This window comes from Pelodiscus sinensis, chromosome 2 (assembly GCF_049634645.1).
Source record: "Pelodiscus sinensis isolate JC-2024 chromosome 2, ASM4963464v1, whole genome shotgun sequence".
In the NCBI taxonomy this organism is placed as follows: Eukaryota; Metazoa; Chordata; order Testudines; family Trionychidae; genus Pelodiscus; species Pelodiscus sinensis.
In genome coordinates this window covers 92,973,545-92,988,478 of record NC_134712.1, presented here as the reverse complement: position 1 = coordinate 92,988,478, position 14,934 = coordinate 92,973,545, and the positions used below count along the sequence as shown (strand labels likewise).

At 46.1% G+C, this 14,934-nt stretch overlaps 1 protein-coding gene across 2 annotated transcripts in view; it reads left to right on the top strand.

The window, feature by feature from the left end:
• The window catches only part of CD226 (CD226 molecule), a 95,049-nt gene that overhangs the window by 24,867 nt on the left and 55,248 nt on the right, over positions 1 to 14,934 (top strand). The window contains exons 1-2 of one of the 2 annotated variants that reach the window (XM_014572699.3): positions 10,885 to 11,025; positions 11,357 to 11,686. In XM_014572699.3, the coding sequence (XP_014428185.1) occupies positions 10,980 to 11,025; positions 11,357 to 11,686 (376 nt within the window). In that variant the 5' untranslated portion in view covers positions 10,885 to 10,979. Of the gene's footprint in view, positions 1 to 10,884; positions 11,026 to 11,356; positions 11,687 to 14,934 lie in introns of those variants that run through there. The other variant, XM_075921041.1, reaches the window with a different exon arrangement.

Here is a 14,934-nt window from a genome sequence, read left to right as displayed (position 1 = left end):
ACTCCCCCGATCTGCCGACAAACAGCTGATCGGCAGATCGGGGCAGCCATTTAAATTTAAATGAAGCTGCGATTATTTTAATCGCGGCTTCATTTCCCTCTTCCGATCTGGCTAATCTACATGCCTCCGTCGAAGGAGGCATGTAGTCTAGACACACCCGCAGAGAGTGGAACTGCCCTAACATAATCTTGTGCTTTCCCTGCAACTCTTTTGGGTCAGGACCCCAATTTAAAAAAGATCTGGTTTTCCTTGTGAAATCTGTATATATAGTAGCACTCAGAAAACCAGATTTCACAGGGGGAGATCAGCTTTCATGGTCGAGGGTGCATTTTTCATGGCTGTGAATCTGGAGTGGCCCTACCTCTAGAATAAGCCTGCTGTAAAATACCTCAGAGATGGCAAAAGAGAGCTAGATCAATTTTTTTTCCAGTGAGGACTGTAGCTTCCTAATGGCTAGTCCTCAGAGATGCAAAAGGATTTGGTACTAGTAATGTCAGATAGAGTTGCAATACACTGACTGACTCCTTACCCAGTCCCCTCACTCCGAGCAGGAGGGAAAGATCTAGCCAGTGGAGTAGATTATTGCACTGTTCAACATCCAGTCACTAGAGAGCTCCATAAGTACAGCAAATATGCATAATGTCCTGAGATCAATGATAGAAGTCAGGAAGGAGCCAGAAGCTGCGTGTGAGTAGGAGCAGAAGGCTGGTGACGACAGCTAGAGAGCTAGCTGGGGAAGGAAGTGTGGGTAGCAGGAACACTGATAGCTGAGCAAGAAAGCATCATGTTGCCAGCAAAGGTCCAGTAGTAGCTGCATCAGGAGGATACAATGCTTTGGTTTCTAAGCAGGGGACCACCTACATGTGGTGCCAGGAAGTCAGCGAATGGGCTCTAACAAGACCATACACAAAAGAACTGAGTGGGCAAAAAAGTGACGGCTTTGTTGCATCCAACAGATGGGTAGGGTGGAAGGGAGTATCCCTGGTCCTAAACTGAGACCCGCTAGGGTACAGTTACTTTTATACCCCTTTAATAGATTGCCCTCTGTACTTTTGGGTTGATTAAAAATCCTTGTACCTTGGTATCTGCACTTTTTATTTCCTGGCCGTTCTAGTGTCGTAATCCTGTTAGTCGAAGAGTGTATGTTTGTATGTGTTAATAGGTTTGGTGTTCAGCAATCACTCAGTGTTATGAAAGCTTGCTAAAGTTTTGTTTTTTATTGTCAGTTTCCAACTAGCTGTGCATAATAAGAGCTTCACCACACCCTGCCCAGATTCTTGAGGGGAAGTGGAGCCCTTAAAATGCAGTCTCCAAAACCACAACAGGAACTCCTTGCCCAAAGACTACAGCCTGCGAAGAGCGTAGTACTTGCAGCAGCTACAGGGCTTGCCTTCTCAGCACGTTATACAAATCCTATTCCTAGATATCTGGTGAATCAGAGCACTCAAGGGAAAATCCTGCTGTGAGTTGGTTAAAAAAGTTCCCCATTAGCACAAGTGTGAGAGGATTGAGCTTTGAAAACTAGATGTCCAATATTGTAATCCCTGCTCTCCCTCGGTGAGTTATATAGCAATTATGCCTGGCATCTGCTGCCATATATTATTCCATCCAAAATAATTAAGCATTGTATAGGGTTATATATTAGTAACTTTCAATTCTCTTTTAATGACAGATGGAGAGACACGAGTATGGAATTTAGTTCACCAAAACAGTAATTTATATATAAAGAGATGAGTGAAAATTTACTATCTCTGAAGGGAGTTTATCATTTGTGAGGTTTCTTGAGTAGTCTAACTCAATTCCAGTTAAGGATAACAGATGTATAGGAAACTTCACTAGGAATAATAAAAGCACAAGTTATCAGCACAAGTTTATATTTATCTTTGTCTATCCATACCAATTCCTGCAGATCTGTAAAATGCCATAGTCAACTGACATTTTATAAATAATAATCTTCAATCCTAGTGAGCCACTCCCCAGTGTATAGATATTAGAGGTCATTTGCAGATTTTTCTTGCTCCAGTAAGTACATATGGAGTGTTTTGGTGGAAGTTTTCTGAGGTTGTAATTTCTTAAATAACAGATTATTTGGTCCTAGTTGATCACTTCATGGCTCCAGTCTTATGCTGGTGTAATGCCACTGAAATCAGTGGCTCTATACTGATGCAAAATGGGAGTAATGCAGTGGTGAATAGGCTCCTTACTTTCCTTTTCACATTAGGTTTCTCCAGATATATAAAGCACTTGACACATTATATAAATAACCATAACCTAGCACCTCTCATTGTCAGCGGCTACACCTCCCAATAGCTGGACAATGAGTCTTGCCAACTGAGTGCAACCACAGCATAATATGCGCATCCATTTCTCAGTGCCCTTCATTTTCCCACAAGATAGCATGAGGTATAAGAGTTCCACTCCCCATTCCCTTTTGCCCGTTCAGTCTCTCCTCTGTAGGCTATGACCATTCATGTTAACACTTCAATCATGCAGATTTTCCCACCATGTTTCATTTACACCAACTAGGTCAAATTTAGGCTAAGATATGAGTAATTCCAATTCCTTTTATTTATTACCCAGACTACTAGCATAGCATTTAGGCTATTAAAGAATTTATTCTTTGTATATTCCTTGGGGTCTTGATTAACTTTTTTCTCAACATCTTGATTTTGTTTTAAGTTTTCTTTTGTTCTTCCCTTTCCTCCTCCTCTTTTGTTCTTTAATGTGCTCCAGACTAGTCTAGCTAGCTTAACCCCTTGCCCTATGGGAGATGGAGCAATGTTCCATACAACTAAAATCCTCTATCTGATATCACATAGCTAGCCAGCATTTCACTTCCAGAATCATCTGCTTTCTGCCTTCTTTCATCCTCAAGATAGGAAAGGTTTCTAAGAAGACATTTTTCTCCTTCAGCACCCTTCTGAATTCCTTGAAGTTGAATATAATTTGTGAAGCTGTGCCATTAGTGCCAATAGATGCCATCAGCAGCAGATTCATGCTCACCAGCTTTAGAAACCTATCCAGTCTTGCAGTCAAATCTCATGCCTTGGATCTAGGAAAACAACACATCATCTTGTTGTCCACCTGTCCCTTCCAGAATGTTCCCTATATTTTTCTGAGTATCAAATCCCCAACACTGATAGTTTGTCTTCCTTGGATGGTTGGAGATCTCTTCATGGGCATCTTTGATTATCATGCAGATTGGGCTGTTCAGTCATCCACAATATGTCCCATATACCTCTCTGTTCTATTCGACCAGGTGAATCTTCAGAGGTAGATTCAGCTTCGACAGCTTCCACCCTGAGAATGTGATAAAATTCTTAGTGGGGTTCTTCTCTCTGCTGGTCACAGCCTGCCTATCCTACATCTGTCTCCAGACATGTAGAAAGACACCGGGACCTATTGACTCTTATAGTTATGGACTACCAACCTCTTCTTGAGTTTCCATTCTCTCTGGTTCCTTGGTAGCCAGTTTCTTTTTTGAATATGAAGTTTTGAAGCTTCCTGAATCTGGTTGTCCAAGAAGCTCGCAACTTCTCTGATGCGCCATGGTATCTTTTCTTCTCCTTTCAGACCTCAGATCTTTTTTTCCACCAGTTACCAGTTTGTACTTTATACAGAGGAAATCCCTTGTGGCTTCCAGAGTGAACACTGCACAGCTAGTGTTCATCACAACCACCTGTCTATTGCTGGACATCATGGTATTACATGTAGAACTGTAATAGAACCAAAGCTCCTGTTTGCTATTTCTGTTCACTTGGTCATGAATTTATGACTCACTCTTGACTCCAATCTTCATTAACAGGAAGCAAATAGCTACTCAACAAGTTCATCTCCTGCCATACGTAGGATCCGCAGCTATGCTGTCTTGAAACTATGATTTGCTAATATGGTCAAGATTTTGTGTACTCTATACCAAGCTGGTTCCAAATTAGATTTTAACCTAAGAAGGAGAAATTAGTACTGCCAATAGAACAAGTCCAAGCCCAGATCTCCTTTTCTATTTAAGGTCTTATATCACACCCCTTACTCTGGTATCTTAATGTGAGATGGCCTCTTGCTTGCCTGTAGCCCATAGGATTACAATCCCTATGCAAGGAACCAAATGGATCTTTCAAATAATGAGCTGCCCCCTTTCTCTGTTCTTCCAAGTATTGTTGAATGTGAAACAAGTGTGATTCAAAACCTACCTATAGATCAGCTCTGGGACAGTCACAGGTCCACTAATGTTTGAAGGTAGTCTGTGACATTGCTTTCCAGTTTAAATTACTGTAGAATGAAACCATGCAACAATGGAAATTCAGTTCTTTGAGTGGTTGCTTATGTCCATTCCTTCTAGGTGTGCGCACGCCCCGTGCACAAGTTCGAGAAGCTTTTTGCCCTTAGCAGTACCCGTTGGGCTAGCAGGGGAGCCTCCTGGAGTGGTGCGGGTATATCCTAGCATATAACCCCCTGCTGGCCCTCCAACCCCTCAGTTCCTTCTTTCTGCCTGTGATGGTTGCTGGAACGATCTGCTTGCCTTTGCAAGTGCGCTCTTAGCTTTCTTATGTAAATAGTTTCTCCTTAGGAGTAGTTAACAGTTGATTGTTAGTAAAAAAGTGATTAGATAGCGTTGATAGTAGTTTCCTGCTTCGAGGACACGCCGGGGCCCCAAGGCTTCAAATCCTTTCAACAGTGCTCCAAACCTATGCTCTGCGGAGATCCATACAAAGATTGTTTGAAGTGCCTCGGTGAGGGCCATTTAACTAATGCCTGCAAGATCTGCAGGTCCTTGAAGCCGGGTACTCACAGGGAGAGAGACTCCAGGCTTAAGCTCCTGTTAATTGGGTCAGCACTTCAACCCCTGGTGCCAGAGCCGGCACCCTCGGAAAGGAGCACACCAGCGTCGACTAGAGGGACACAGGGGGCTCCAAGGCACATGGCACCTTCCCAGCACCGAGGCAACGATTTCAATTGCTGGTGCCGTCGACTAGTAAATGGGCACAAAGTGAAAGGTTGCCATGAAAGCAGGATCAGAGCGCCTGCCCCCAGGAGTCAGTGCTTCAAGGGAGGAGCCCGGTAAAATCGGGAGCCCAAGGGGGCCAGGACCTGTCCCTGGAGGAGGTCCAGAGGCCATCCATGCCAGAGATATTCTCTGCGGCCCGGGAGCTGATAGAGCTCACGGCCTCCACGGGCCCAGCACCGTGTAGCATGGAGGGGCACGTGGGCTGTGAGACCCACGTGCCTAAGCTAGCCCCGGCACCACAGCCGGCACCACTCAGGCCATCGCCCAGGCAAGAGCTGGGCTTGGCACCACCGTCTCTGGTGAAGGAGGCACCATGGAGGAGGGTGCCTCTTCCCGCAGAGTGGGCACCGCTTCCAGCGGCACTGCGCTCTCTGGCACTAGAGTTCCATGCCATGCCGCCCCCACCGGTACCACCTGTACCCCATAGAGGCAAACTGGCTGCCATGGCTCACCATACGGCACAGGGGGAACAAGAGTCTTCTGCACCACCGTGGTCGGTGTCAGAATACTCTTCGGAGTCCGATGCAGAGTCTCTGGTCTCGTCAGCCTCCTCTTGATGGTCGGCTGCATCTAGGGTCTCTTGCTTGTCCTGTAGGTTGACGCACTGTGCCAGGTCGGGTCACCGGTCCTCATCTCGGCACCGCTAAGGGCATCGCAGCCCACCTATGGTCCAGATATGGCCCCCTCAGTGGCAGCCACCTAGGCCCACGGTGTCCAGAAGGGACACTGCATATCAGCAGGCGCAAGGCCCTGACCCATCAAGACCAGGATCTGTAGCAACCTCGGTGCACTCTAGCCGTAGGTCTGACCCCTCAGCCACCCTGCTTACCAGGGACCCGGGCTCGGAGAGTAGAGCCAGCCCCCCGGGGTCAAGAGGTGAATCGGCTGAACCACCTGTCAGCCCCTTCCAGAAGGCCCTGAGCAGAGCCCTGGCCCCAGGACTGAGCCTGCCACCACTGTTACGGTTCAACCCCAGCTCCTGCAGTCTTCGTCCTCGTCACCGGACGAGGCCTTAGCAGATCAGGTGCCTTGCGCAGAACTTGGGGATACAGGCAGAAGAGGTTAAGGAGGAGGAGGACCCGATGGTGGACATTCTTACGGCTGACACCCTGGCTAAGATCGCTCTCTCTCTCTGAATAAAACGGTGGCAAAGATAACCAAGACCTTATGGCAGACACTGGCCTCCATTCCCCCAACACAAAAAGGGGTTAGGGGAGGTATTTCTTGCCCCAGTCCAGGCCCAAGCATCTCTTTGCGTGTCCATCACCAGGTTCAGCAGTGGTTCAGGCGGCTTGCCAGAGGGAAAGACAGGGGCAGTGGGGTCCTACTCTGAAGAGTAAGGAGCCAAAGAAGTTGGATCTGCTGGGGCGGGGTGGGCCTACAACTATGGATTGCAAACCAGCAAGCGATGCTCAGCCGTTATGCATACAATTCTTGGGTGGCAGTGGACAAATACAAGGACCAGCTGCCCCAAGCTTCCCAGCAGGAGTTTGCTGCCTTTATGGAGGAAGGAAGAACAGTTGCGCGAACAGCGCTGCAGGCCGCCCTGGATGCAGCGGAATCGGCAGCTTGGGCCATGGCCACAGGCATTGTTATGCGTAGGTGCTCGTGGCTCCAGATCTCTGGCATACTGCAGGAGATCCAGGTGACATTGCAGGACCTCCTCTTCGAGGGCTCCGGGTTGTTCTCGGAGCAAACAGACGACAAGCTACACACCCTTAAAGACTCCAGGGCCACTCTAAAATCCCTGGGCATCTATACCCTGGCTCCACAGTGGTGTCCACTCAACCAGAGGCCACAGAGAGGCTATCAGCAAGGGCCATGGTTTGATAATAGGAGATCTAGGGCTCCCACAGCCAGGGGGAATAGGAGGAGATTGCGGGGTCCCCCTGACCAAAACCTCAGACCCTCCAATAAGTCCAGGGGCCTAGGATTGGCTTTTGAAGGTGCGCCCAAGGACGGAGTTCCAGTCGCTCCCATAGATTGACTCTTCTGCCAGAGGCTTATCCCCCTTTTACTGGCCCTGGTGTACTATCACCACAGACCATTGGGTACTGGACACGGTACAGAGGGGATACTCTATCCCGTTCCTTTCTTCTCCGCCCTCCCATCCCTCTTCCCTGTCCCTCTTCAGGGACTCCTCTCATGAGATCCTGCTCAGGCAGGAGATCTCCATGCTACTTTCTCTAGGGGTGGTAGAGGAGGTCCCCCTGTCTCTCCAGGGAAGTGGCTTTTATTCCCACTGCTTCCTGGTCCCATAATCCAAGGTGGGGGGGGGGGGTCTCCACCCAATCCTAGACCTAAGGGGGCTCAACACCATCTTAAGAAAGTCAAAATTCAGGATGGTGATGCTAACCTCCATCATCCCCTCCCTCAATCTAAGAGACTGGTGTGCCGCCCTTGATTTGAAGGATGCATACTTCCAACTCTCCATTGTTCCCCACCACAGGAAATACCTTCAGTTTATGGTGGGAGAGGACCATTACCAGTTTGCGGTGCAGCCGTTTGGCCTCTCCACAGTGCCCAAGGTGTTCACCAAGTGCATGGTGGTAGTGGCGGCATTCCTTTGAAGGAAGGGGCTGCACGTTTACCCTTACATAGATGACTGGTTGATCAGGGGCCAGTCGAAGGACCAATTTTTGTCCGACATCGACCTAGTCAGGGAAACGTTCTTAGGGTTGGGGCTCATACTGAACAAAGAGAAGTCCGTCCTTACTCCGACCCAAGTGATAAAGTTTGGGGGGGCACGTTTGGATGCAACGTGTGGCAGGGCATCCCTCCCATGTCCACGGTTCCTATCCCTGTGTGGGGTGACATCATTCGTGACCTCCAGGCTGCCCCCATGAACACAATGCGGAACTGCATGAGGCTTTTGGGTCACAAAGTGGCATGCATGTATGTGGTGCGGTATGCCAGGTTCCACCTCAGGCCTCTCCAGAACTGGCTGGCGATGGTGTATAGGCCAGCCCGTGACCATATCGACCTGTTGGTGACAGTTCCTCCAGTGATCCTATCGACCCTGAACTGGAGGCTGAGGGACTCCGAAGTATGCAAAGGGGTCCTGTACCACCACCCGTCTCCCACGGTCCAGCTGGTGACTGATGCGTCCGACACAGGATGGGGTGCCCATCTGGTGAATCTTCATACACAACGTATGTGGTCGGGGGCAGAAAGGAACCTGTACATCAATGTCAGGGAGTTGAGGGTGGTTTGGCTGGCTTGTCGAACATTTATGCCCCAGCTACAGAGGTAGTTTGTGTCCGTTCTCCCGGACAACACGATGGTGATGTACTACATAGCTGTCAAGGTGGTGTTCATTCCTCTCCCCTGTTCCAGGAGCCATTATCCCTCTTGGATCTGTGCATTGTGCAGGGGGTTCATTTGCAGGCCACTTACCTGCCGGGGTCATGCAACACTCTGGCGGATCGGCTCACTCGGACCTTTTTGGCTCACGAATGGTTGCTCAAGGGGAAGGTGGTAGACCCCCTCTTCTGCAGGTGGCACACTCCCCTAGTAGATCTGTTCGCGAATCTTACCAACAGAAAGTGCCCCAGGTTCTTTTCTTACAGGGGTCAAAGCAGGGGGTCTATGGGAGATGCCCTCGTGGGAACATGGCCAGTGGGCCTGCCATATGCCTTCCTCCCTTCCCCGATCCACAATGTGTGCTCATGAGGGTCAGGAAAGGTGGGGTCACGCTCATTCTCATAGGCCCAGACTGGCCCTGACAACATTGGTACACGACTCTGGTGTCACTGTTGATGGTTGATCCTGTCCCCCTGCCGATGGTCCAGGCTAATGCAGGAGCTTGACCAGGGTCGGCTGTGCCACCCGAACCTCCAATCCCTCCACCTCAAGGCTTGGCTGATCAGTGGCAACTCCTTTGCTCAGACCCAGTGAGGAAGGTACTCATGGAAAGTAGGAAACTCTCCATTAGATCCTTCTACCTAGCCAAATGGAAGAGGTTTTCTATTTGGATCAGTCAGAAAGGGGTGTCCCAGAAAGGGCCCCTATTCCCCTTATTTTGGACTACCGTCTCAACCTCTGGGGCCAGGGGCTGTCCACCTCATCAATTAGGGTACACCTGGTGGCCATTACAGCCTTCCACCAGGCGGAGGGCAGGAGGTTGCTCTTTGCGCAGGATATGGTGAAACGCTTCCTGAAGGGATTGGACAGGTTTCCCCCCACATGCATCGACCAGTGCCGCAGTGGAATTTGAACCTGTTGCTGCGGGGGCTCATGCGCCCACTGTTCAAGCCATTGGATACATGTTCTCTCTCCCACCTCTCATGGAAGGTAGTGTTTCTGGTGGCCATTACCTCAGCCAGGAGGGTTTCTAAGCTGCGGGCCCTCTCCTCAGAGCCTCCGTACACAGTGATTTCAAGTGACAAGGTGACAATGCACCCTCACCTGGCTTTCCTCCCTAAGTTAGTTTCCCTGTTCCACACGTCCCAGGAGATTTTCCTGCTAGTGTTCTATCCAAAGCTGCATGCGGATAAGAAAGAGAGGGCACTCCACTCACTGGATGTTAGGAGGGCTCTCGCCTTTTATTTAGACAGGACGTAGTCGTTTCGCAAGTCCACTCAGTTGTTTGTCTTCATAGCAGACAGGATACAGGGTTCCCCAGGATCAGCTCAGTGTCTTTTGTCATGGATTACACCATGTATCAAGACCTGTTACGATCTTAGATGGAGGGTATTCCCTCCTATCATGGCCCACTCGACTAGGGCCCAGGCCTCCTCCTCAGCCTTCCTAGCCCAGGTGCTGGTCGTGGACATATGCAAGGCAGCCACCTAGTCCTCAGTCCACACCTTCACCAAGCATTATGCCATCACGCAACCAGCTAGTCAGGACACAGCGGAAGGTTAGGCAGTGCTGCAGTCTGTTTTGCTCTAGGTTCCGACCCCACCTCCGTAGGGGTTTGCTTGGAATCACCTAGATGGAATGGACATAAGCAAACACTCGAAGAAGAAAAGATGGTTACCTACCTTGTAACTGTTGTTCTTTTGAAATGTGTTGCTTATGTCCAATCCGATCCCGCCCACCTCCACCTTCATTGGAATCTCTGGCAAGAAGGAACTGAGGCGGTGGAGGGCCAGCAGGGGGTTATATGCTAGGACATACCGGCGCCATTCCAGGGGACATAAGCAACACATCTCAAAAAACAACAGTTACGAGATAAGTAACCGTCTTTTTTATTTGGCTACAGTAGGAATGTTATTAGCCTTCATAGATGAAAATTAAGGATCCCTATATTAATGGCTCTCAACCAGGGTCCATGAACCCCTTAAGGTATACAGAGGTCTTCTAAGGGGTATATAAGCTCATTTATGTATTTCTCTAGTTTCACAACAGACTACATAAAAAGCACTAGTGAAGTCAGCACAAACTAAAATTTCATACAGATGATTTGTTTATACAGCTCTATAGTCTATACACAGACATACATATACCATGTTTATATTCTATTTTATTTATTTTTTAATAGTAAAATTAGAGAGTAAGTAATGATATCAGTAATGATGTGCTGTGGATTTTTTTGTATTCTTATGTCTGCTATTTGTAAGCAATTAATTTTTAAGTGAAGTGTAACTTGTTTGGGTGGGGTTACAAGAAAATCAGACTCCTGAAAGGGGTATAGTAGTCTGAAAAGACTGGGAGCCACTGCCTCATATAAGTCAATCATCATCATAATCATCCATATTTTTAAAGTTCTTTCCAGATTGGGAGCTTTTGTTCCAGTGACTTTTGACAGATATTTAGTGCATCTGATGTAAATAGCTGAACTGTACTGTGAACCTGATTGCCTATAGATGGGGCTATTGTTTATGAGACAGTAAAAACACATTGTTTCTTTCATGTGTCTCATTTCAAAAGTAAAGATTTCAATGGTAACAGTTGATTAGGAAATAGCATACGGTGAAAGGAGTCTGAATAAAGCTGTATCACATACTAATCTACTCCAGTGTACACAGAGATGGACTATCTTGCCCGCCTTCTTCTTATTCTCCATTTTTATGAAAGTAAGACTATTTTCTTTTGCTTTAACAAAGTGTGCTGTTTTTTTTCTTTTGGGAGAGACAGAATCAGACTTCAACAGTATTTCTGTGTGGCTTAGATAATCTGAAACCATTCAGAAAAACTAATAGATACAAGTAATAATACCCATAAGGCGTTTACTGGGCTTATTCTTGTGCTGCCAGGCTTTTCATTGTCTACATTATTTTGCTTGATCTTAAAATGTTAGCTAGCTAGTTGTACTTTGAAAGTTTAATACAGTTAACGCTAAGTCTGTGCAAGTTTAATACACAATACAAGTTAATGCTATGGCTGTGTTTGTATGTGATGTTTCAGCTACAGTGGAAGGAAGATTTGTGGATTCAACTGTCAAACTTACCAGTAATATGAATCTGGAATGCATATATCCAAAGACAGCCAATATAACCCAGATGTCCTGGGTTAAGAGTATTGCCACTGACAAAGAAACCATTGCTGTTTTCCACCCGAGGTATGGTGTGTATATTCAAGACCAATATAAAGACAGAGTTCGCTTTATAAATGCTTCCTCAAAAGGCAAGTCGCTAAACTTCATCAAGACCACTGAAGCAGACATGGGCTTTTATTTCTGCTCCATAACGTTTGCAGATGGAATATGGGAAAAGGTGATACAGGTTATCCCATCAGGTAAGTGAATCTTTCCTATTTTATAAACTGCTGCCAAATATAAAATGCAAATATATGCAAACTTAGGAAAGGTCTGGCCTCTCCTTTTGGTAACTTGGTAGATGATTCAGTTACTATAATATGTGGTAATGGAGTCATTTGGAGATAGCTGGCACAGTTTCATTGCCAGATATCCAAGTTAGGAGTAACCAGCTTATATCACAAAGGAGAAGAGCTGAATTCTTGAGGGAAGACATCACAGCAGTGATACAGATTTATTGCCACGGCAAGGTTAAGCAATGACTGGGTTTTAGAGAATATTGCACATGCAACATCAGTGAGCCATTTCCACTGGGAAATAATTTCATGACATTGCAACCATTGTAGATTGTAGTGTTCTGGTACATGCTTTTGGTCAGCAGGGGCCTGCTCATCATTCCTTCTGGCTCAGACTAGGATTAATTATTTTAGAAGATCTGCAGTAAAAGAGTGACCGAGTAATTAGCAGGAACATGCTGCTGCTGCTGAGACTACAAAAGGCAGACTGTGAGGAAAGGGTAAAAAACAAACCAATGCCTTTCCCTCCCCAAATAGACAGTGTTTAAAGCTGGGCCATGGCCCTGTTAATGAAAGTCTGTACAGGTGAAGGGAGGGGCACATATGGCTTCACCTATCCCGGAGTTGCTGAGTATTCTTGCTTTTTGGTTTCTCTTCTTGCTCCTGGGTTGAGGAAAGCAGGAGGAAGTGTTCTCTCTCTTGTTCCTTGAAGGTGGAAGCAGCAAGCTAGTTGTTTCTTTGGCCCTTCTGTCAAGACTACTAGCAGTGAGACCAATTAGCTTGCTAGGAGCTGGATTACAAGCACAAATTCATTTCAGGCAGGCTACTGAACAGCCTTCAGAAGATCATACATTTTGGTGTCTGAGCTACATTTGAACTGCTGAGCAGTGAAAGACTGTGTCCTGTTCCAGGTTGTGTGGAAATTTGACTACTGTGGGAAAATTTGACTCTGCATGTCTCCTATTTTTTTTTTTCATATTTCCCTTTCAGGCAATGATGAGCTGGAAGGAGAATTTAGCCTCTAACAGTTGCGGGTCTTGTAGCTACTAATGGAACACTTCCTTTTTAAATTCCGTATTTCTGTCCTGAACTCTGTCCTTTGCCCTTCGTTTATTGTGGTATCATTATAAATTTAAGTTGCAATGGTAGTCAGAGTTGGCTTTACACAAATGATATTTTACGGATCCATATTTTCCCATGGTGAATATTCTTTCAAATTAATTGCAAGTCAAATATGAGAGAAGGCATTTTTCTGATTGCCAGGCCCAGCCTAAAATCTAAAATCCAATCTGTGGCCTCTCTGCCTCTTACCTTTCTTCCAGAAATGAAGGATTTGAACTTGGGTTTAAGTTGACGCTTTTGTTGACAAGATACCCAGGTCATTCTGCCCTATCTATCTTAGCTCTGTCAGTAGTAAAAGCTTCTCTTTGTCAGCACAATGACCTGAAGTGGGAAATGATAACGTATTGTTTTTACCCAGTTACTTTCCTCACTAAAACGCCTTTAAAATGTGCTAATTAGATTTTCTTTCCTCCTGCCCCCAAAGCTGTTTTACCTATAGAAGAAACTCTGGGTGGAAATGACTATGCCTGTTTATCTAGCTTTCAGTCATTTTACCAGTTAAGGGGAGCTTTTCTTCCCTCTCCTGAAACATAGATTGTGCTAGCAGTCTGCCTACAGCAGGGCAGGTTTCATTAGCTGCAGCTTGCACCTGTAAAAGGCAGTCACTGCTAAATCCAGGACGAAGCTCCTTACTTATTCTCCTCACACTCTCCCTGTTTTCTTGTTTTATGTCTTTTGATAGATCTGGGGTCTTTACTGTTTTCTAAAGAGACCGAAATGCCAAGTTAAAAGGTTCACGAGGGAAAGAAACTCTTCTTTGCCTGTAGGATAAGAGGGAAGATTTCCAAAGGGCCTAAAGGCAGTAAGGCATCAAACACTAATTTGAGCTTTTGAAAATCTTTCCCTAAAGCCGTAGAACTTTTAATATAGTTCATCTCACTCAGCCCAGAGATTGTTTCTAAAGGCTAACCCTAACAGTTAGGTGCCCTATAAATAGTACATTCTTATAGATTTGAAAGTGGTTTTAAATAGTCTGATTTTCCAAATCTTATTTCTTAATAAATTGCATCACAGAAAGTTTAAAGAAAATTGCAATGAAAACCTCAGAGCAGTGGAAGAAAAGATTGTGGTTTCTATTCTTGCTTTTGTGAATATGTAAATGTCAGTGATGACATCAGCAAACACTTGAACATTTTTTTTATTGGTTTTCTGTGATACTATTTGCAGAGTTTATGAAGCAATTTTTACATGCCATCTATCCTAGTATTTCATTTAGCAACTTATGAGGCACAAGTATGTAAACCTGACCCTACCAAATTAGCTAGTCATGCAACCTACAGAAAGACCAACGGGCCACTGGCTAATATCTGTATCCAGTTCTTGCATCCCACACACTCTCTAACCATCCATCTCTAACATTAAAAATCAAAACTAGAGGTCTAGTTGAGACTTGCTGAACTGACACCCTCACAAACTAAAGACCACAAGAGTCAGAGGCTCTCCCTTGTAATTTTTGACCTGTCTACAAGGATGGTCCAGCTGGTAGCCTAAAATAGCTACCATACCCTACAACCAGAACAAATACCAAGTGAGTCATGGAGAGTTTTCAATTTGTGATGGTGAGACATGGAATTCATGATTTTGGGAGGCCCTGCACTTTTATATATCACAGTGTCTGAGGCCCGATTTGGAAAGAAAACAGAGGTACTTGGGTTACTTGTTGAAGTCTATAAGTACCTGTGGGGAGCAAATATTTGTCAGTCTCATTAGTATTCAAAAATGTCTGCCTGGGTCTGCACACGGGGTCCAGCAGGGGGAAGACAAGCAGTGCTTGGAGTAAGAGGGACAGCCATTTGGCCTCAGGCTCATACTCCTGACCAGGTTAGGCCTTCTCAGCTGTGAGAAGGGAAAAGATGCATGGTTAGTCGTCAAGGAGGCTTGGTTGTCTTGATGGGCTATGTAGGATCACTCCTTGGTAGGGTTCAGATATCCCATTAGCTTACTCTCCATAGCCATAAGAGTTCAAAACTTACTTTTAAAACAAAAAAGTAAAGAACCACGTGGCTGTCTCAAGAAAAAAAGGGACAAGGTTGGTGACCTTTTATGACCCATCCAAATTTGAACCCTGAGCAAGTCAGCCCTTTCTTCCC